This window comes from Staurois parvus, unplaced genomic scaffold (assembly GCF_062004578.1).
Source record: "Staurois parvus isolate SC_StPar_1 unplaced genomic scaffold, SC_StPar_1.0 ptg000209l, whole genome shotgun sequence".
Taxonomy (NCBI): Eukaryota; Metazoa; Chordata; class Amphibia; order Anura; family Ranidae; genus Staurois; species Staurois parvus.
The window spans coordinates 7,505,117-7,522,257 of record NW_028318005.1 but is presented as its reverse complement, the minus strand read 5'-3'; the positions used below and the strand labels follow the sequence as shown (position 1 = coordinate 7,522,257).

Genomic DNA, 17,141 nt, shown 5'->3' with positions numbered 1-17,141 from the left:
AGTTATCGGCAGCACTTTCCTCATGCAGTCACAGCGTGAGGAAAGTACTGCCGATAACCGGCAAATGTCACAGAGCAGATCTGCACTGATAATCAGGGTACTGATGATCAGTGCTCATCAGTGCCACCTATCAGTGCTCAGAAGTGCCACCCATCAGTGCTGCCCAGCAGTTGTGCCCATCAGTGCCGCTCATCAGTGCTGCCAGTCAGTGCCCATCAGTGAATCATCAGTACCTCCTCATGGTATGAGTCTCCCAGACGTGTGCATTTCTCTGAGTATACAGTGTTAGACACTTTAAAATAGCATAGAGTATCATTCTCACCCTTTGATGAGGATACATCTGTTTTAAGATATTTTAACGATTGTGTGTTCAAGTGGAGTTTCTGTAAATCAGCTTTCACATCTGTCTGACTCCCCGCTGACTTGTTCCTCTCATTAGGTCCTGCTGGTAGCTTCTCTGATGGAGTTGTGGCAGATAAGCCAATATTGGATAATTCAGACCTGACCAAAAGAAGATTGGAAAAAACAGACGTTAAATTCTCAAAGACAAAATATATCTTGAACATTTTATCCCTTCGAGTCACCAACAATTACCATACTGAGAGATCTGCAACTGAAAGTGGTTCTGCGGGCAAAACATTTTTTACCTTACTGCATTCCCTGCAATAAGGCACAATTTGTCCCTGCAGTAGTATCGCCCCCCCACCCTACTTACCTCACTCGATCCAGCAATGTGCTCGTCTGCAGTAGAGCTCTGCTCTCTTCCTGCCTGCTCTCACAGGCCATTGGCTCTCACAGGCCATTGGCTCTCCATTCATTCAATCCACTTATGGAAAGATGGCCAGAATGTGCAGGCGAAATGAGAGAAATCTAAAAAAGAGGTTTTTCTGCACCAAGAAGGCTGTACAGTGATGATCTTGGAGGAACAGAAACAGAAAAGTACTACTGTAAAAGCTGTCACTTTCAAAGGAAATGGGAAATCATTTAGGTTGTTAACCTTCCCTCATTTCTTCAGCATGTATGGTGATTAAGTATTTGCAAAGTCACTTACCTGGAATAGCTTTTCAGATACAGTACTCCCATCTCTTCCTGTCCTCACAGTAGTTAAATTAAAAATATTACATTCATTTTACATTTTAACTATGTGCCGCATACACTGTGAACTGGTTAGATGTCCCATAAAACCAGTTGTGTAAGGATACATATAAGCCTTTCATCTTCTCTGAAGCCCCTTCCTAGGCACTAGCGGTGGCAAAAGTTCCAGTACTTTTCAGCACAGAGCACAAGTGCTTTGGGAGGGTTTATCTCTTTTTTCTTTGGGGGGGGGGGATTTCTATTCAATCAAAAAGAATAAAAAATATTTAAAAAAAAAACATGTGTCAAGCATGTGCATCTAGTTAATTCAACATATCAGACCTGGCAAATGCTATTTACAAAGTGTTCAGTGAATGTCAGGCGAATGTACAAGAAATGTAACCCTATTTTATAAAAAAAAAGTCTCACAGAAAGCACTTTTTTTCACTGAAGAACCAATGTTGCCAAATGTCAGGAAATGCATTTTTGTACCCACTAATGTTTGCTTAAATAGTCTTCATCTCATTTTCTTTCTCTTCTGCAGTGTATTGTGGGGCAGGAAGCCCAGTGTGATGTATTGTAATTTGTACTGTATTTTACTGCATGCATTTTATATGTTCTGTTCTACAGAAAATTAAACAATTGTGAAGGTTACTGTGTTAAAAGCAGTAAAATGCAGTACACTGCATTATTTTGAGGATTACATATCAATATCAATATCAATAATATACCAAAACTCATAAACTATACCGTCAGAATTTCATAATTAGTTTTCCATGTTTCATTACCACATGCAATGACATTCTATATTATATATTTTTTATTATTATTTGTCCTCGCTGCTAATAATATCAACCTTTATGAAGGAATTTCCCTCTCATCTGTTAACTTCCAGAATAAAATTATAGTCATCAATCCAACACAGGCAGTTACTCTAGGAGAGCTGGACAGGGCCATAGAAGGTCCTTAACCCATCAGCACAACCGGTGTCTGCTCCTTTGTGCAAGGAGTAACAGGATGAGCACTGGCAGAGCCCTACAAAATGACCTCCAGCAGGCCAATGGTGTGAAGGTCTCTGACCAAACAATCAGAAACAGACTTTATGAGGGTGGTCTGAGGGCCCCATGTTCTCTAGCGGGCTCTGTGCTCACTGCCTGGCACCATAGAGCTCGATTGGCATTTTCCATTGAACAGCAGAATTGGCAGGTCGGCCACTGGTGCCCTGTGCTTTTCACGGATGAGAGTAGGTTCACCCTGAGCACATGTGACAGACATGAAAGGGTCTGGAGAAGCCGTGGAGAATGTTAAGCTGCCTGTAACATTGTTCAGCATGACCGTTTTGGTGGTGGGATAGTGATGGTCTGGGGAGGCATATTCATGGAGAGACGCACAGACCTCTCCAAGCTAGACAATGGCACATTAGGTATCGGGTTGAAATCCATGGAACTTCTTTTGGGCGATACACATCGAGCAATGTGGTTTGCTGCGACTGCAACACAGCACCATGACACAATCGCACCGCATCTTTAGGTGCCATTAAAATGAATGTCACCTGAACACGCAGTTTCACAATTTCTCGTTTTAGCAGAGCGTTTTGAAATTGCAGGCATTCAAAATGCTCTAGTGTGATTGGGGCATAAAACATTTCCTAATGCCTGAAAACAGTTTTGCAAATCTGACATATGTTAGTAAACCTGCTATATCATTGCAACTACTTCGTATATCTGGGTGGATTATACCTTGTTTTTTTTAAAGACAAATTGGACTTTTATTTGGTGTAACAGCTAATGGACATCGCCAGATTTTTTTTCAATTATCAAAGGAAAACGGCACAAAATAGTAAAAAAAAAAGTTTTTGTTTTTTTTAATTTAGTTGTACATTTCTTGCTATTACTATAACCTATGACCAAAGAATACCCCAAAACAAATGCTCCTGCTCCTAACGATCATAGTGATACCACATATATTATTGGTTGCTTGTACAAGTAGAAGGGCCAAAAACAACAGTTGCTGTTTTTTATCCTACTTAAAACATACTGATGCCAACTGATATTATATTAAAAATGCTGTTTTTTATAATCTTACCTAAAATACACTGACCTTTGACCCAGCCCTTGACTCTGACCTCACCTGTTACCCTAAGGCTCGGTTCATACCTATACAGATTACTTTTGATCTGTTTCTGCAGTGTTTTTTTGGACCAATTTGTTGCTGGGCAAATTAAAAAACCCACTACATGCTTTTTATGAAGTGTCTCCACTGCAGTCTATTGAACCACAAATGCACTGCTTTGAGTTTAAAAAAGTCCCTGACCCTTTCCAAAAATGCAGCAGCTGAAAAAAGCATAGATGTGAACATGTCCCACAGGAAAACATGTTAAATGGATTGTAGTGCGTTTGTGCTTAACAATGGCCTTGTTAAAACCTTGATCTACCTATTTTTTCTTTTTTATTATTTTTTTATATATATTTTTTTTTGCACAGATTTGCTTTGTTAAAATGTTTCTCCTCTAGCAGAACAAAAACATACAATTTATAGCATATACATTAAAAGTAGTGGGACACCCCTCCAAATCATTGGATTCAGCTGTTCCAATCATCTCCATGGCCACAGGTGTATACAATCAAGCACCAAGGCATGTAGACTGCTTCTAAAAATATTTGTGAAAGAATTGATTGCTCTCAGGAGCTCAGTGAATTCAAGCGTGGTACTGTGATAGGATGCCACCTGTACAATAAATCCAACCATGTAAATTCCTTGCTACTAAATACTCCACGGTCAACTGTTAGTGGTATTATAACAAAGTAGAAGCAACTGGGAACAACAGCAACTCAGCTACGAAGTGGTAGGCCACATAAAATGTCAAAGCGGGGTCAGCGCATGCTGAAGCGCACAGTGCGCAGAAGTTGCCAACTGTTTGCAGAATCAATAGCTAAAGACCTCCAAACTTGGTGTGGCCTTCAGATTAGCACAACAACAGTGCGAAAAGTCCCATGCCATCGGGGGAACCTGCTGCTGGTGTTTCTGCCAGCTGACCATAGATCTGATTGGAGACCAGAATGGAGCCAATCATCTATACAGTCTAAGAAATCGGAAGCTACAAGCATTTCATCACTTCAGTTTCGCAGGATATAAACAGCATCATTTGTAAATTGGGAAAGCATGTAATCACAGTGATCTTGGTGAGATTAGATAATGTAAGGGCAGAGGAGATATCTAGAGTCTGATAGACCCCAGATTTCTCAAAAAAGAATATATGACAATGCCCATTGAAGTTATAGGGGATATTTGCATTCCCTGTGATAGCATTAAAAGTGATAAAAAAAAAATTAAAGGGACAGTGTAAAAATAATTTTAAAAAATCAAAATAACTTTAAAAAAAAGTACCCTCGCCCCCCGCGTGCACCTGTGTGCGCAAGAGTTGACCCCATACCAGTATGTAAACAGCAGTTGCACCATGCATGTGACGTATTGCCGCGAAGGTCAGATCAAGGGCAGTAATTCTAGCACTAGACCTCCTCTGTAAATCTAAAACGGTAGCTTGTAAAGGCTTTTAAAGAGTTCCCTATGAATATTAAAATTGTATGCAGTTTGTTGTCATTGCACGGGGCATGCAGAGTTTTAAAGCATGTCACGTTTGGTATCTATTTACTCAAGCATACCATCATCTTTTATACAGTGGGGCAAAAAAGTATTTAGTCAGCCACCAATTGTGCAAGTTCTCCCACTTAAAAAGATGAGAGAGGCCTGTAATTGGCATCATAGGTAGACCTCAACTATGAGAGACAAAATGAGAAAAAAAATCCAGACAATCAGATTGGCTGATTTGGAAAGAATTTATTTGCAAATTATGGTGGAAAATAAGTATTTGGTCAATATCAAAAGTTCATCTCAATACTTTGTTATATATCCTTTGTTGGCAATGACAGAGGTCAAACGTTTCCTGTAAGTCTTCACAAGGTTGGCACACACTGTTGCTGGTATGTTGGCCCATTGCTCCATGCAGATCTCCTCTAGAGCAGTGATGTTTTGGGGCTGTCGCTAGGCAACATGGACTTTCAATTCCCTCCAAAGGTTTTCTATGGGGTTGAGATCTGGAGACTGGCTAGGCCACTCCAGGACCTTGAAATGCTTCTTATGAAGCCAATCCTTCGTTGCCCGGGCGGTATGTTTGGGATCGTTGTCATGTTGGAAGACCCAGCCACGTTTCATCTTCAATGCCCTTGCTGATGGAAGGAGGTTTGCACTCAAAATCTCACGATACATGGCCCCATTCATTCTTTCCTGTACATGGATCAGTCGTCCTGGTCCCTTTGCGGAGAAACAGCTCCAAAGCATGATGTTGCCACCCCCATGCTTCACAGTAGGTATAGTGTTCTTTGGATGCAACTCAGCATTCTCTCTCCTCCAAACATGACGAGTTGTGTTTCTACCAAACAGCTCTATTTTGGTTTCATCTGACCATATAACATTCTCCCAACCCTCTTTTGGATCATCAAAATGCTCTCTAGAAAACTTCAGACGGGCCCGGACATGTACTGGCTTAAGCAGGGGGACATGTCTGGCACTGCAGGATCTGAGTCCCTGGCGGCGTAGTGTGTTACTGATGGTAGCCTATGTTATGTTGGTCCCAGCTCTCTGCAGGTCATTCACTAGGTCCCCCCGTGTGGTCCTGGGATTTTAGCTCACCGTTCTTGTGATCATTTTGACCCCACGTAGTGAGATCTTGCGTGGAGCCCCAAATCGAGGGAGATTATCAGTGGTCTTGTATGTCTTCCATTTTCTAATTATTGCTCCCACAGTTGATTTGTTCACACCAAGCTGCTTGCCTATTGCAGATTCAGTCTTCCCAGCCTGGTGCAGGTCTACAATTTTGTTTCTGGTGCCCTTCGACAGCTCTTTTGTCTTCACCATAGTGGAGTTTGGAGTGTGACTGTTTGAGGTTGTGGACAGGTGTCTTTTACACTGATAACAAGTTCAAACAGGTGCCATTGATACAGGTAATGAGTGCAGGACAGAGGAGCCTCCTAAAAAAGAAGGTACAGGTTTGTGAGAGCCAGAAATCTTGCTTGTTTGTAGGTGACCAAATACTTATTTTCCACCATAATTTGCAAATAAATTCTTTCCAAATCAGCCAATGTGATTGTCTGTATTTTTTTTCTCATTTTGTCTCTCATAGTTGAGGTCTACCTATGATGCCAATTACAGGCCTCTCTCATCTTTTTAAGTGGGAGAACTTGCACAATTGGTGGCTGACTAAATACTTTTTTGCCCCACTGTAAGTTACCAAATAATTGGCCAATATATTGTGTTTTTGTGCATTAAAATTAAAAAAATGTATTGTTTTCAAAATATTTGCGATTGAAAAATCACTGCGCGAGTACTATGTGACATAAAAAATTGCAGCACCCACCATTTTATTCACTACGGTGTCTGATTTAAAAAAAATATATAATGTTTGGGGGTTCAAAGTAATTTCCTAGCAAAAAATACAGATTTTTTTCATGTGAACAAAAAAGTGTCAGAAAAGGCTTGGTCTTCAGGTGGTTAGAAAAGTGAGAGATGTGTGGAATAAACTTCTAATGCTGGGCATAAAATGCCCCCACCCCCCAAAACTACCCCTTTTTGGAAAGTAGACACCTCAAACTATTTGCTGAGAAGCATGTTGAGTCAATAGAAGAATTTATTATTTTACCACAAGTTTTTGGAAAATGACAAAAAAAAATAAATTTGTTTTACACAAAATTGTCAATTTAATGATTTATTGCTCACACAAGCCATGGGTATATGTGGAATTACTCCCAAAATACACTCTGCTACTTCTCCCGAGTATGGGGGTACCACATGTAAGAGACTGTTTGGCAGTCTAGCCAAGTACAGGACCCCAAAATCCAATAAGCACCTTCAGGATTTATAAGGGGCTCTATTTCCTCGTTACACTTACTGACTACATATCACAGTTTCGGAGGCCCTGAAATGCTAAGACAGCACCAACCCCCTATTTCCCCCCCCCCCCCAAATGACCCCTTTTTGGAAAGTAAACACCCCAAGCAATTTGATAAGAAGCATTGTGAGTATTTTGCACATCTCGTTTGTTGCCACAAGTTTTTGGAAAATGAAGAAAGAAAACAAAAACATATTTTTCTTTTTTTATATTTCAAAACCTTGTGAGAAAAAATGAGATCTGCAAAATACTCATCATGCCTCTTTTTAAATTCCTTGGGGTGTCTACTTTCCAAAAAGGGGTCATTGGGGGGGTTGGGGTTGGTGCTATCTTGGCATTTCATGGCCTTCGAAACTGTGATAGGTAGTGAGGAATTGAAATGAGGAAGATACGCACCTTCAGGCTTTCAAAGTGGTCATTGGATTTCAGGCTCCTGTATGTGGCTAGGCATTGGCTGATTTTTTAATTTGACTGATAGGGAATGTTGGAATTTTTTTGAAAAATTAACAAATTTCTAATCAACAGTGGGAGAATCGTGTGAGAAATATAATCAAAAAAGAAATGAGTATGAGCTGTGACCTGGAAAGAAAAGAATATTTCCAGCTATGAAAAGCAACGAGGTGAAATTGAAAGCTTTGTTGGTCGAATTTCGAAAACAATGGTGGTACCATCGGATTACAAAAACACACAAAATTTCCAATTTTCTAAAGACATTTTGTTCAGAATTCGACACATGTATGGCCTGCATAAGACCTTGCTCACATGGTGAAATCTGCAGTGGTGCAGAGAATATACCTGGGGATATCTGCAGCTGGCATCCCAGGTGTTTTGAGCAGCAGCTGCTCAGCCTGTATAACTGAATGAGAGGGTGAAAAGAGCTAGGGCTGTCCGAGGCCTAAAAGTTATTTTACAAAGTTTTTTTAAAACCTTATGATTGTTAAAAAATATTAATGTAAAGGTGATCCAAAACCATTTTTATTTTAAAACATAAGCCTAGACCTTCACCTTAAAATTAACCTACAGTTGCAAGAAAAAGTATGTGAACCCCTTGGGATTACGTGGAGTTTTGCATGAATTGGGCATAAAATGTGCTCTGAACGTCATCTAAGTCACAACAATAGAAGAACACAGTCTGCTGAACATAATACTACACAAACATTAGATGTTGCCATAGTTTAATTGCACATAACATGTAAACATTCACAGTGCAGGGAGGAAAAAGTATGTGAACCTTTGGACTTAATAACTGGTTGACCCTCCTTTGGCTGCAATAACCTCAACCAAACGTTTCCTGTAGTTGCAGATCAGACCTGCACAACGATCTGGAGTAAGTTTGGACCACTCCTCTTCACAAAACTGTTTCATTGTAGCAATATTCTTGGGATGTCTGGTGTGAATCGCTCTCTTAAGGTCATGCCACAGCATTTCAATCGGGTTGAGGTCAGGACTCTGACTGGGCCACTCCAGAAGGCGTATTCTGTGCTGTTGCAGCCATTGTTTTGTTGAATTACTTGTATGCTTTGGGTCATTGTCCTGTTGCATCACCCATCCTCTGCGGAGCTTCAGTTGGCGGACAGATGGTCGTACGTTTTCCTGCAAAATGTCTTGATAAACTCTGGAATTCATTTTCCCATCAATGACAACAATCCGTCCAGGCCCTGAGGCAGCAAAGCAGCCCCAAACCATGATGCTCCCTCCGCCATGTTTTACAGTGGGGATGAGGTTTTGATGTTGGTGTGCTGTGCCTTTTTTTCTCCACACATAGTGTTGTGTGTTCTTCCCAAACAACTCAATCTTGGTTTCATCTGTCCACAGTATATTTTGCCAGTAGTGCTGTGGAACATCCAGGCGCTCTTTTGCAAACTTCAAACATGCTGCAATATTCTTTTTGGACAGCAATGGCTTCCTCCGTGGTGTCCTCCCATGTACTCCATTCTTGTTTAAGGTTTTCCTTATTGTAGATGTGTCAACAAAAATGTTAGCATGTGCCAGAGATTTCTGTAGGTCTTTAGCTGACACTCTGGGATTCTTCTTTACCTCATGCAGCATTCTGCGCTGTGCTCTTGCAGTCATTTTTACAGGACGACCACGCCTAGGGAGAGTAGCAACAGTGCTAAACTTTCTCCATTTGTAGACAGTCGGTCTTACCGTGGACACATGAACATCAAGGCTTTTGGAGATACTTTTGTAACCCTTTCCAGCTTCATGCAAGTCAACAATTCTTGATCGTAGGTCTTCTGAGAGGTCTTTTCTGGGAGGCATGGTTCACATCAGACAATGCTTCTTGAAACCAGTAAACCCAAAACAGGTGTGTGTTTTTTAAGGGCAGGACAGCTGTCAGCAACACATCCAATATCATCACACTGATTGGAGTCAAGGTTGGCTCACTCCTGGCTCCAATTAGCTCTGGGAGAAGTCATTAAGCAAGGGCCTCACATACTTTTTCCTCCCTGCACTGTGAATGTTTACATGTTATATGCAATTAAACCATGGCAACATCTAATGTTTGTGTACTATTATGTTCAGCAGACTGTGTTCTTCTATTGTTGTGACTTAGATGACGTTCAGAGCACATTTTATGCCCAATTCATGCAAAACTCCACGTAATCCCAAGGGGTTCACATACTTTTTCTTGCAACTGTAAGTAGTAAAGTCCTGTCACTTTTCCCCTTAGCCCTCCAGGGACCTTTAGGATGGAACTCCTGTTACATATTCTCCTACTCCCCCACCCAGTGTGCATGATGTTTCAATATGTTTAAAATTGCAAATAAAAACAGATTTGACCTAAGCCTAAACTCACACTAGTGCTGCTGAATAATCATGATTTTTTCAGTGCTTTTTTGTAGTGCTGTTTTCAAGCTTCATGCACGTTTTTGTAGGAAGAAAAGAAAGGTTGTTAACACCCCAGTCACATCGGGTGCGACTTGGCATGCAATTTGCATTACATGATATTTGCAAATCGTATGCCAAGTTGCACCCTATTGTACGCTATTACAGTGGTCATATCGGTGCGGTTCCGACTTGATTCGGAGCCGCACCTATTTCTAAAGTAGTGAATGCACTACTTTTGGTGTGATTTGCATAGACAACTTTGAAATCGTGGGACTTCACTGTAAGTTGCATGATTAAAAATCGGCTTTGATGTGACCGGGTGTAAACACAAAACCCAGCTTAAAACTCACAAAAAACATATTTACATGTGTTTTTAATGGGCTTCCTTTGAAGTGTATGGAGCCAAAAGCACACTATGCTGCATTACAAGAAGCACCTGCACCTTTTAAAAAATTCACACTGCACCATGTTGCATTGCTGTGAATGGGGACCATAGAGAATATTGTGATTCCACTGTAGTGCATTGCAGTGTGATGGCAAAAGCAGGTAAACTCACACTAGTGTGAACGGGGCCTAAACATTAACCTAACCCTTATCCTAGGAACGCTGCTTAGTTACTTTCATGTTGCTAAGCTGAAATGTTAACATGTTGAAAAACAAGGTTTGCTTGATCTTGGTGACCCTGAAGAAGGAGGAGGACTGGACAGACATTTGGTCATGGACTAAATGAGCTTCACAAAACGTTTTTCAATTGAAAGACCTACTCACAATTAGAAATGTATTCAACATGACCGTTTATTTTTTCAATCATTAACTGGAAATTGATGGTTCAAACAAGCACTCTTATTAGAATACTGAATTATTATTTGGTAAACAAAGACATTTGCTCAATTTTCTATCCCTCTATGGCCAGTTTTAGTCTGTAACCTAATTACTTAGTTTATGTGCAGAGCTAATTAACCCCTGCAGTGCAATACTTTCCATATTGGGGATTAGAGCTATCTGTGCCAATGCTAACTTCTCACAGTGCCAAGATCTTAGTAATGAAAATAGATGATCCATAAAGCAAGACAGCCACATGTTATCATCATACAACAGTAGACTACTACTAGAACAACAAGGGGAACAGTACTAAAGGATACAATCACTTCTTTCTTTTCCATTAAACAATATAACAGCAAGAGGTGGCAGGAATATCTAAACTTTTAGACTTTGCAAAGGCTGGGCCATGTGAAACTTGTCCACAAATCCAACCTTAATATATTATGAATGACATATCAACCATCAAGCATCCAAACTCCACCATATATTATGTGTCCCATTGTGAATGCCAAGATGCTGGATATAAAATGAGGATTTACACACTATACTAAGACAGGCAATAAATAGGTTTAGCACAGACAAATCAAACTGCGCAAATTTCCAGTTCTTCTAGTATACAAAGCTGCAAATACTTAAGAGGATATCCTCTCTTCTAATATACAATAATAATAATTAAACACACATATTCATTGTGAGACACTCATACCTATGAAAAGTGATCAAAATAGTGAAAAAATATATATAAACAGTGACATGTATAGTCCATGCAAAAGACAAAGTCCGTGTGAATATAGGGCTCCACAATCAATGAAGCTAATCTCCAGTTCCATAAATGTGATGTTGTTACTGTGAATCCTGTTGCATCCAATTAATCACCAACAAGTGCACCACCACCATGTGAATAAATGGAGGCTTACCAGATGCAAAGACCCCCTATAGTTAGGGGGTCTTTACTAGCATTCTGTTGTAAAATATCCTCCAGCTTTCCATGCCATATCATAACCCCTGCTAGTAGGCACATCAAGGTACATTACCACTCAGTATTAAACTACTGCTTGACCATTAAGAGAGTGATTGAAATCATGGACTTGTGCTAAGAACTGTTACAATAAAATGTTTGGACCCAACCTGTGGCTGAAGTGGATCCTCAGTAACCTTGCTGCTGTGAAGTGAGAATGTACCCTGACTCACTGATGCCTGTCCAGTAAATAGGTTTGAGATCATAAATAAAATGTAAAGGTGATAAGGATAGGATAATGGTACTCAATACATCACAATCATTAAGAGATGTATTCTTACCAAGTTTAAATACATTTCTTACTGTGTTCCATATACTGCTGTATGTAATGAACTGATAGCCTCCTCTGCTATCTGCCTCTGCTGACTGTTATCACTTAGCACTGTTCTCAGTTCTCTCTGTGGATTACAGAACACCCTCATGTAATGAAAATGAGGAGAGGGAGAAGTGTTGTGTATTCAAACATACTTCCTGTCTCAGAGTGACAGTGCTGCTCCCCCATGTGACTTTGGAGTCACACAAGTGTGAATGGAACCCAAAGAAAATAGAAAACTTCCACTACATGCAAGGACTGGAATTGCAATGTATTACATTTTTGTACTTTGTTTTACATACACTTTACAGTGCAACAGTAACATTTAAAAATCATCTATAGCTAAAAGTGCTCTGTTAAATTCCCTCTGCCCTACCAGATAACTATTCTAGGGAGTCTATAGTGGTTGGGTTACAATTTTTGTATTTTTTTATGGTCAAAACTGAAAAACTGAAAAATAAAATGATAAAGAATAAGTGCACTTTAAGACAAAGCGCACCTATTCTTTTTACCCCCTCCACTGACCTAACTGATCCTACCATCTACCTCGCAGATGCATACTTTGCAGTCTCCTATGTTTTTTTGACATTCAGCACCATAAGTCCTCCCTCCCTTGCTGTGAATGGAAGAGCCAGTCGGGTTCAAATTTTTGTAGCAGTTGGCAGGATATTGAGCAATGTACTCACTATCTACCAAACCCTATCAGTGAGAGCCAGATTAAAGCTGAACAGCATTGCCTTCAGAAAGTATTCAGAGACTTTAACCTTTTTCAATTTTGTTATATTGCAGCCTGATACTACAATTGTTTAAATTCATTTTTTTTCTCATCAATAATGGCAAAGTAAAAACAGAATTTTAGAATTGTACTTAAGTATTCAGACCCCTTACACGTTACTTTGTTGAACAGCAGTTCTCAGAAACAGTGGCTATACAACTAAATATTAACCACATGCCACCCAGCCACTGTAGAAATACGGCAGCAGGTCGTTACCGGCTATGTCCTGGCGATTAGCGGCAATCAGTGACAGAGAGCACAGCTGCGGTAGCTGTGCTTTCTGTCAGTTCCCTGACAGCTCCTGACACGCTGATCAGGACAGAAGAGTTTATCTGTCCCGATCAGCGGTGTTCCCTGCAGTATACCCCCCCCGCCCCCTAGTAAAACACTCCCCTCACAAAGTTAACCCTTTCACTGAATAATAAAGTTAACCCCTTCCTCCCCAGTGCCATTAGTAAAGTGTCAGTGTTTTTTTTTGCACTGATCACTGTGTAGGTGTCACTGGGGATGTCAGTGACCCCAAGTCAGTTCCCCCCCACTGTCAGAATGTCCGCCGCAGTCCCGCAGTCTTGCCATAAGTCGCTGATCGCCGCCATAAGTCACTGATCGCCGCCATATGTCGCTGATCGCCGCCATTATTAGTATAAAAAAAAATTAAAAATCCCAGTAATTTTCCCGCCATTTGTAAATGCTATAACTTTCACGTAAACCAATTAATTTACACGTATTGGGTTTTTTTGTAGCAAAGACATGTCGCAGAATGCATTTTAGCAGAAATTTATGACTAAATTTGATTTTAAAATTTTTTTTTTACTGGACATGTTTTATAGCAAAAAGTCCAAAATATTGTTTTTTTTCCTCAAAATTGTCAGCCTTTTTTTTTTTATAGCGCAAAAAATAATAAACGCACAGGCAATCAAATACCACCAAAAGAAAGCTCAATTTGTGGGAAAAAAAAGGATGTAAAATTCATTTATGTACCGTATTGCATGACTGCGCAATTGTCCATTAAACTAGCACAGCGCTGTATAGCAAAAAAATGTCGTAAATTGCAGTATCTATACCATAGTTTGTAGACGCTATAACTTTCACACAAAGCAATCAATATACACTTATTGGGATTTTTTTTACCAAAAACATGGAGCAGAATACATTTTGGCCTAACTTTATAACTAACTTTGAGTTTACTTTATATTTTTTATAGCTGAAAGTAAAAAATATCGTTTTTCTTCAAAATTTTTGGTCTTTTTTTGTTTATAGCGTGAAAAATAAAAAGCGCACAGGTGATCAAATACCACCGAAAGAAAGCTCTATTTGTGTGAAAAAAAGGATGTAAATTTAGTTTGGGTGCAGCACTGCAAGACCGCACAATTATCAGTTGAATTAGTGTAGCGCCGAGTAGCAAAAAGAGGCCTGGTCATTAAGGGGGGTAAATCCTCAGGAGGGCAAGTGGTTAATTAGGTGATTCAAAGGAAAGCAAAATCTTCAAACATTTTTCAGTTTATATAGTAAATGTTTGAGTTGGTAAAGAAGAATACAAACACTGCTATTTTTTTGAATAGTCTAATATTCACTTTTCTTCAATTTTTTTAGAGGAACACAAATTTGATATATTTTTCTTCATGTTTTGATTTGGAATAGAATGTGTAGTGTTCCCAATGCATTTGTGTGTATGGAAATAAAAGCTATTAGAAGGATTTTGAGCTTTATTCACTTTTTTCAACATACTGCTATTATTTTGAACACAACTGTATATGATAATCGATACATATATGTGAATAATGATTTCACTTTGAAAATATTTTTTTGTATTTTACAACAGATTTTTAGTGTGGAACTTTATTTTGTTATTTGTGTCTATCGGTGTAAAACGCTTTTTAGTGCTGGCTTGCTAATAGGGGGTATTAACCTCCCTGGCGGTATTCCCGAGTGTACCTCGGGGTAAAGTTTCAGTACCACAAGCAGTAACCCCGAGCTACAATACTGCTCAGCGATCCCTCGATCACTTACCTTGTTCTGCGCTCCCACGATGTCCCTCCTGCAGTGTCCCCGGCAATGTAATCTGGCAGGTGCCGGCATCTGTCATCTGGGTTCTGTCCCCTGAGAGCGTTGGGACGTATGGGGGATGGAACGGCGGGAAATTTGAAAATGATAAAATGTGACATTCACTAAAATCACTAAAATCACATAGTAAAACATTACTGTATCAAACCATTTCACATACATTTTGTCCCGAGTGCTTTGTCCTGTGCCCTGCCTGCATTTTTACTGTTCTTTCTGCCTGGAAACTGAGAAACGTCCATGACATCCAAAAAGCGTCCCTTTAGGTCAAAAGCAGTTTTATACCAGCTAGAGAACAGCGATAGTAAATCAGAACCACTTGCAGAATTGAGTGATAATGATTCGTGGGGGAATTCCTCATCAGACACTGAAAACGATTTTGCGACTTTGCTCAGTGATGTGCGAACTTGGCGCTATATTTCAAATTTCAGTGTTTTTGGTTTGATTATATTATTGAATTAAATTTATTATTATTACATTATTATGTTTATGATTATTTATTAAATTATAATTTATGATTTCATGTTTCAAATTTTATCCTACCCGGGATGTTTACTAGACTCTTGTTCGGACAGATTTCAGTGAGTTTTTCCTAAAAATTACAGGCCTACAATTAAAAAAATACATATTTCCATGCAAAAAAAGGAGGTTAAGGGATTTGGGCATAATAGTGCATACAGCATATTTTGAGTTTTAGTCAAGTTTGTTTTATCGCAGAGGACAAATTGCAAGAGAGCCTGCCTGTTTTACATTTTTTTCTGACTAAAACTGATCACACATGGTACAAATTTACTGTACTATCTGCTTTAGATCTGCCAACAACTGTGTAACGTGAGGGCCTACCTGATACAGTTGAATGGATTGTTTAAGTAGGTCCTCACACTACAGGGTTTTGTAAATCTAGATTGTACAGTGATTGTATAGTCAGACTGTAATGTGTGAGGCCAGCTTAAAACTCATGCGTGATACAGATTTCTAAGGTTCACTCCTAGATCACATATGAGTATGTGTATACATACAGATCTATATGTCGTGTACAGAGTAAACTTATATTAACATCTCCATAGCTGTGTATTGCAGACCTTCCAGAGTTTGAGTGTCAAAATGGCCACTCTGGAGACCAAAATTCCTGTGACATTATTACCTTTTCACTGGATTTTCCAGGACAACGCTGGAAGAAGAGGGCATTGGGAATCTGACACACTGTGATTTTTCAATCATTACACACTTTGGCTCTGTTGGGAAAAACAGCAAAAGCATATATTTTTATTTGTCTGTAGTAATACACTTAACAATATGGTTTACAAAAAATAAACTATGGTCTGTGCACTGTAAAGCTGTTGAGATTATATACTTGCATTTTGTTAGCTGAAAATATCTTAAGCACCTATACTCACATGTTCATGAGTAGTAAATAGGTAGGCAGAAACCCCATACACTGGTGGAGGTGTCCTCACTGAGCTTACCAGGAAAACATCTCTGCAAATAAATGCTGACTCTGAAGGATGTGTGTTTACACTAACGCTGGCCATAGGAACTAAAACTATAACACCTCAATCCAGAAAACCCGAGAGTATGATAGGATTCTACCAGTCTGTGAGGAGACATAGGAGAGTTTGAAGAGAGAAAGCAAGGAAAAGGCAAACAAAAAAACTCAAGTTTGTAGCTCTGGGACATCACCTCCTGCAGCCAAGCATCTGGAATTCAAGGTGCCCAAGCATTTGCAAAAGCCTACAGATGTCCCCCCACTCTGTAAAGTGAGGATGTACCTTAATACCTGAAGAAGCAGGGGCGGACTGACCATTTGGAAACCGAGGGCCCGGGGTCAGTAGGGGGCCCCATGAGATGCCCCTTGTACCTTTTTCATAGGCTTTTTTGAGTTTGGGCAAGGACACAGAGGCCCCATGATCCCCTATTGCCCAGGGGCCCCATGAGTTGTCAGTCCGCCCCTATGAGGAAGGCTTGTCTGAAGATTCATGCAATGTAGCACTTCTCAATAAACACAAAATATTCAAAATAGAAGATGTAGTCACCACCTACAGTGATGAACAAGTGTAAATAAATAAATCGACAGTGTATAATATGTAACCGAAAAATCTGCAATATATAATGTTTAACCATAAACAGTCGTCCAAATATGTGATCCGAAAGTTATATAAAAAATCTAGCAAAAGTGTCCCTCTTAGGCCTCTTTCACACATGGTGGATCTGCTTTGCCTTAACATGCATCTGTCCGCTGATCCCTTGCTGAGCAGAGCAGAGTGGGTGGATGACAGGTTTGTGTCCACTCACTTTGTGCACA

At 39.8% G+C, this 17,141-nt stretch overlaps 1 protein-coding gene across 2 annotated transcripts in view; it reads right to left on the bottom strand.

Moving 5' to 3' along the window:
• Positions 1–17,141, bottom strand: part of CFAP92 (cilia and flagella associated protein 92 (putative)) — a 132,351-nt gene that overhangs the window by 75,264 nt on the left and 39,946 nt on the right. For both annotated transcript variants that reach the window (XR_016312940.1, XM_089678729.1), the window contains exons 5-6: positions 15,984–16,074; positions 323–501 (exon numbers count right to left, since the gene is read on the bottom strand). Coding sequence is in view for 1 of the 2 variants with exons in the window: in XM_089678729.1 (XP_089534855.1) it covers positions 323–501; positions 15,984–16,074 (270 nt within the window). In the remaining variant the exon portion in view is untranslated. The remainder of the gene's footprint in view (positions 1–322; positions 502–15,983; positions 16,075–17,141) is intronic.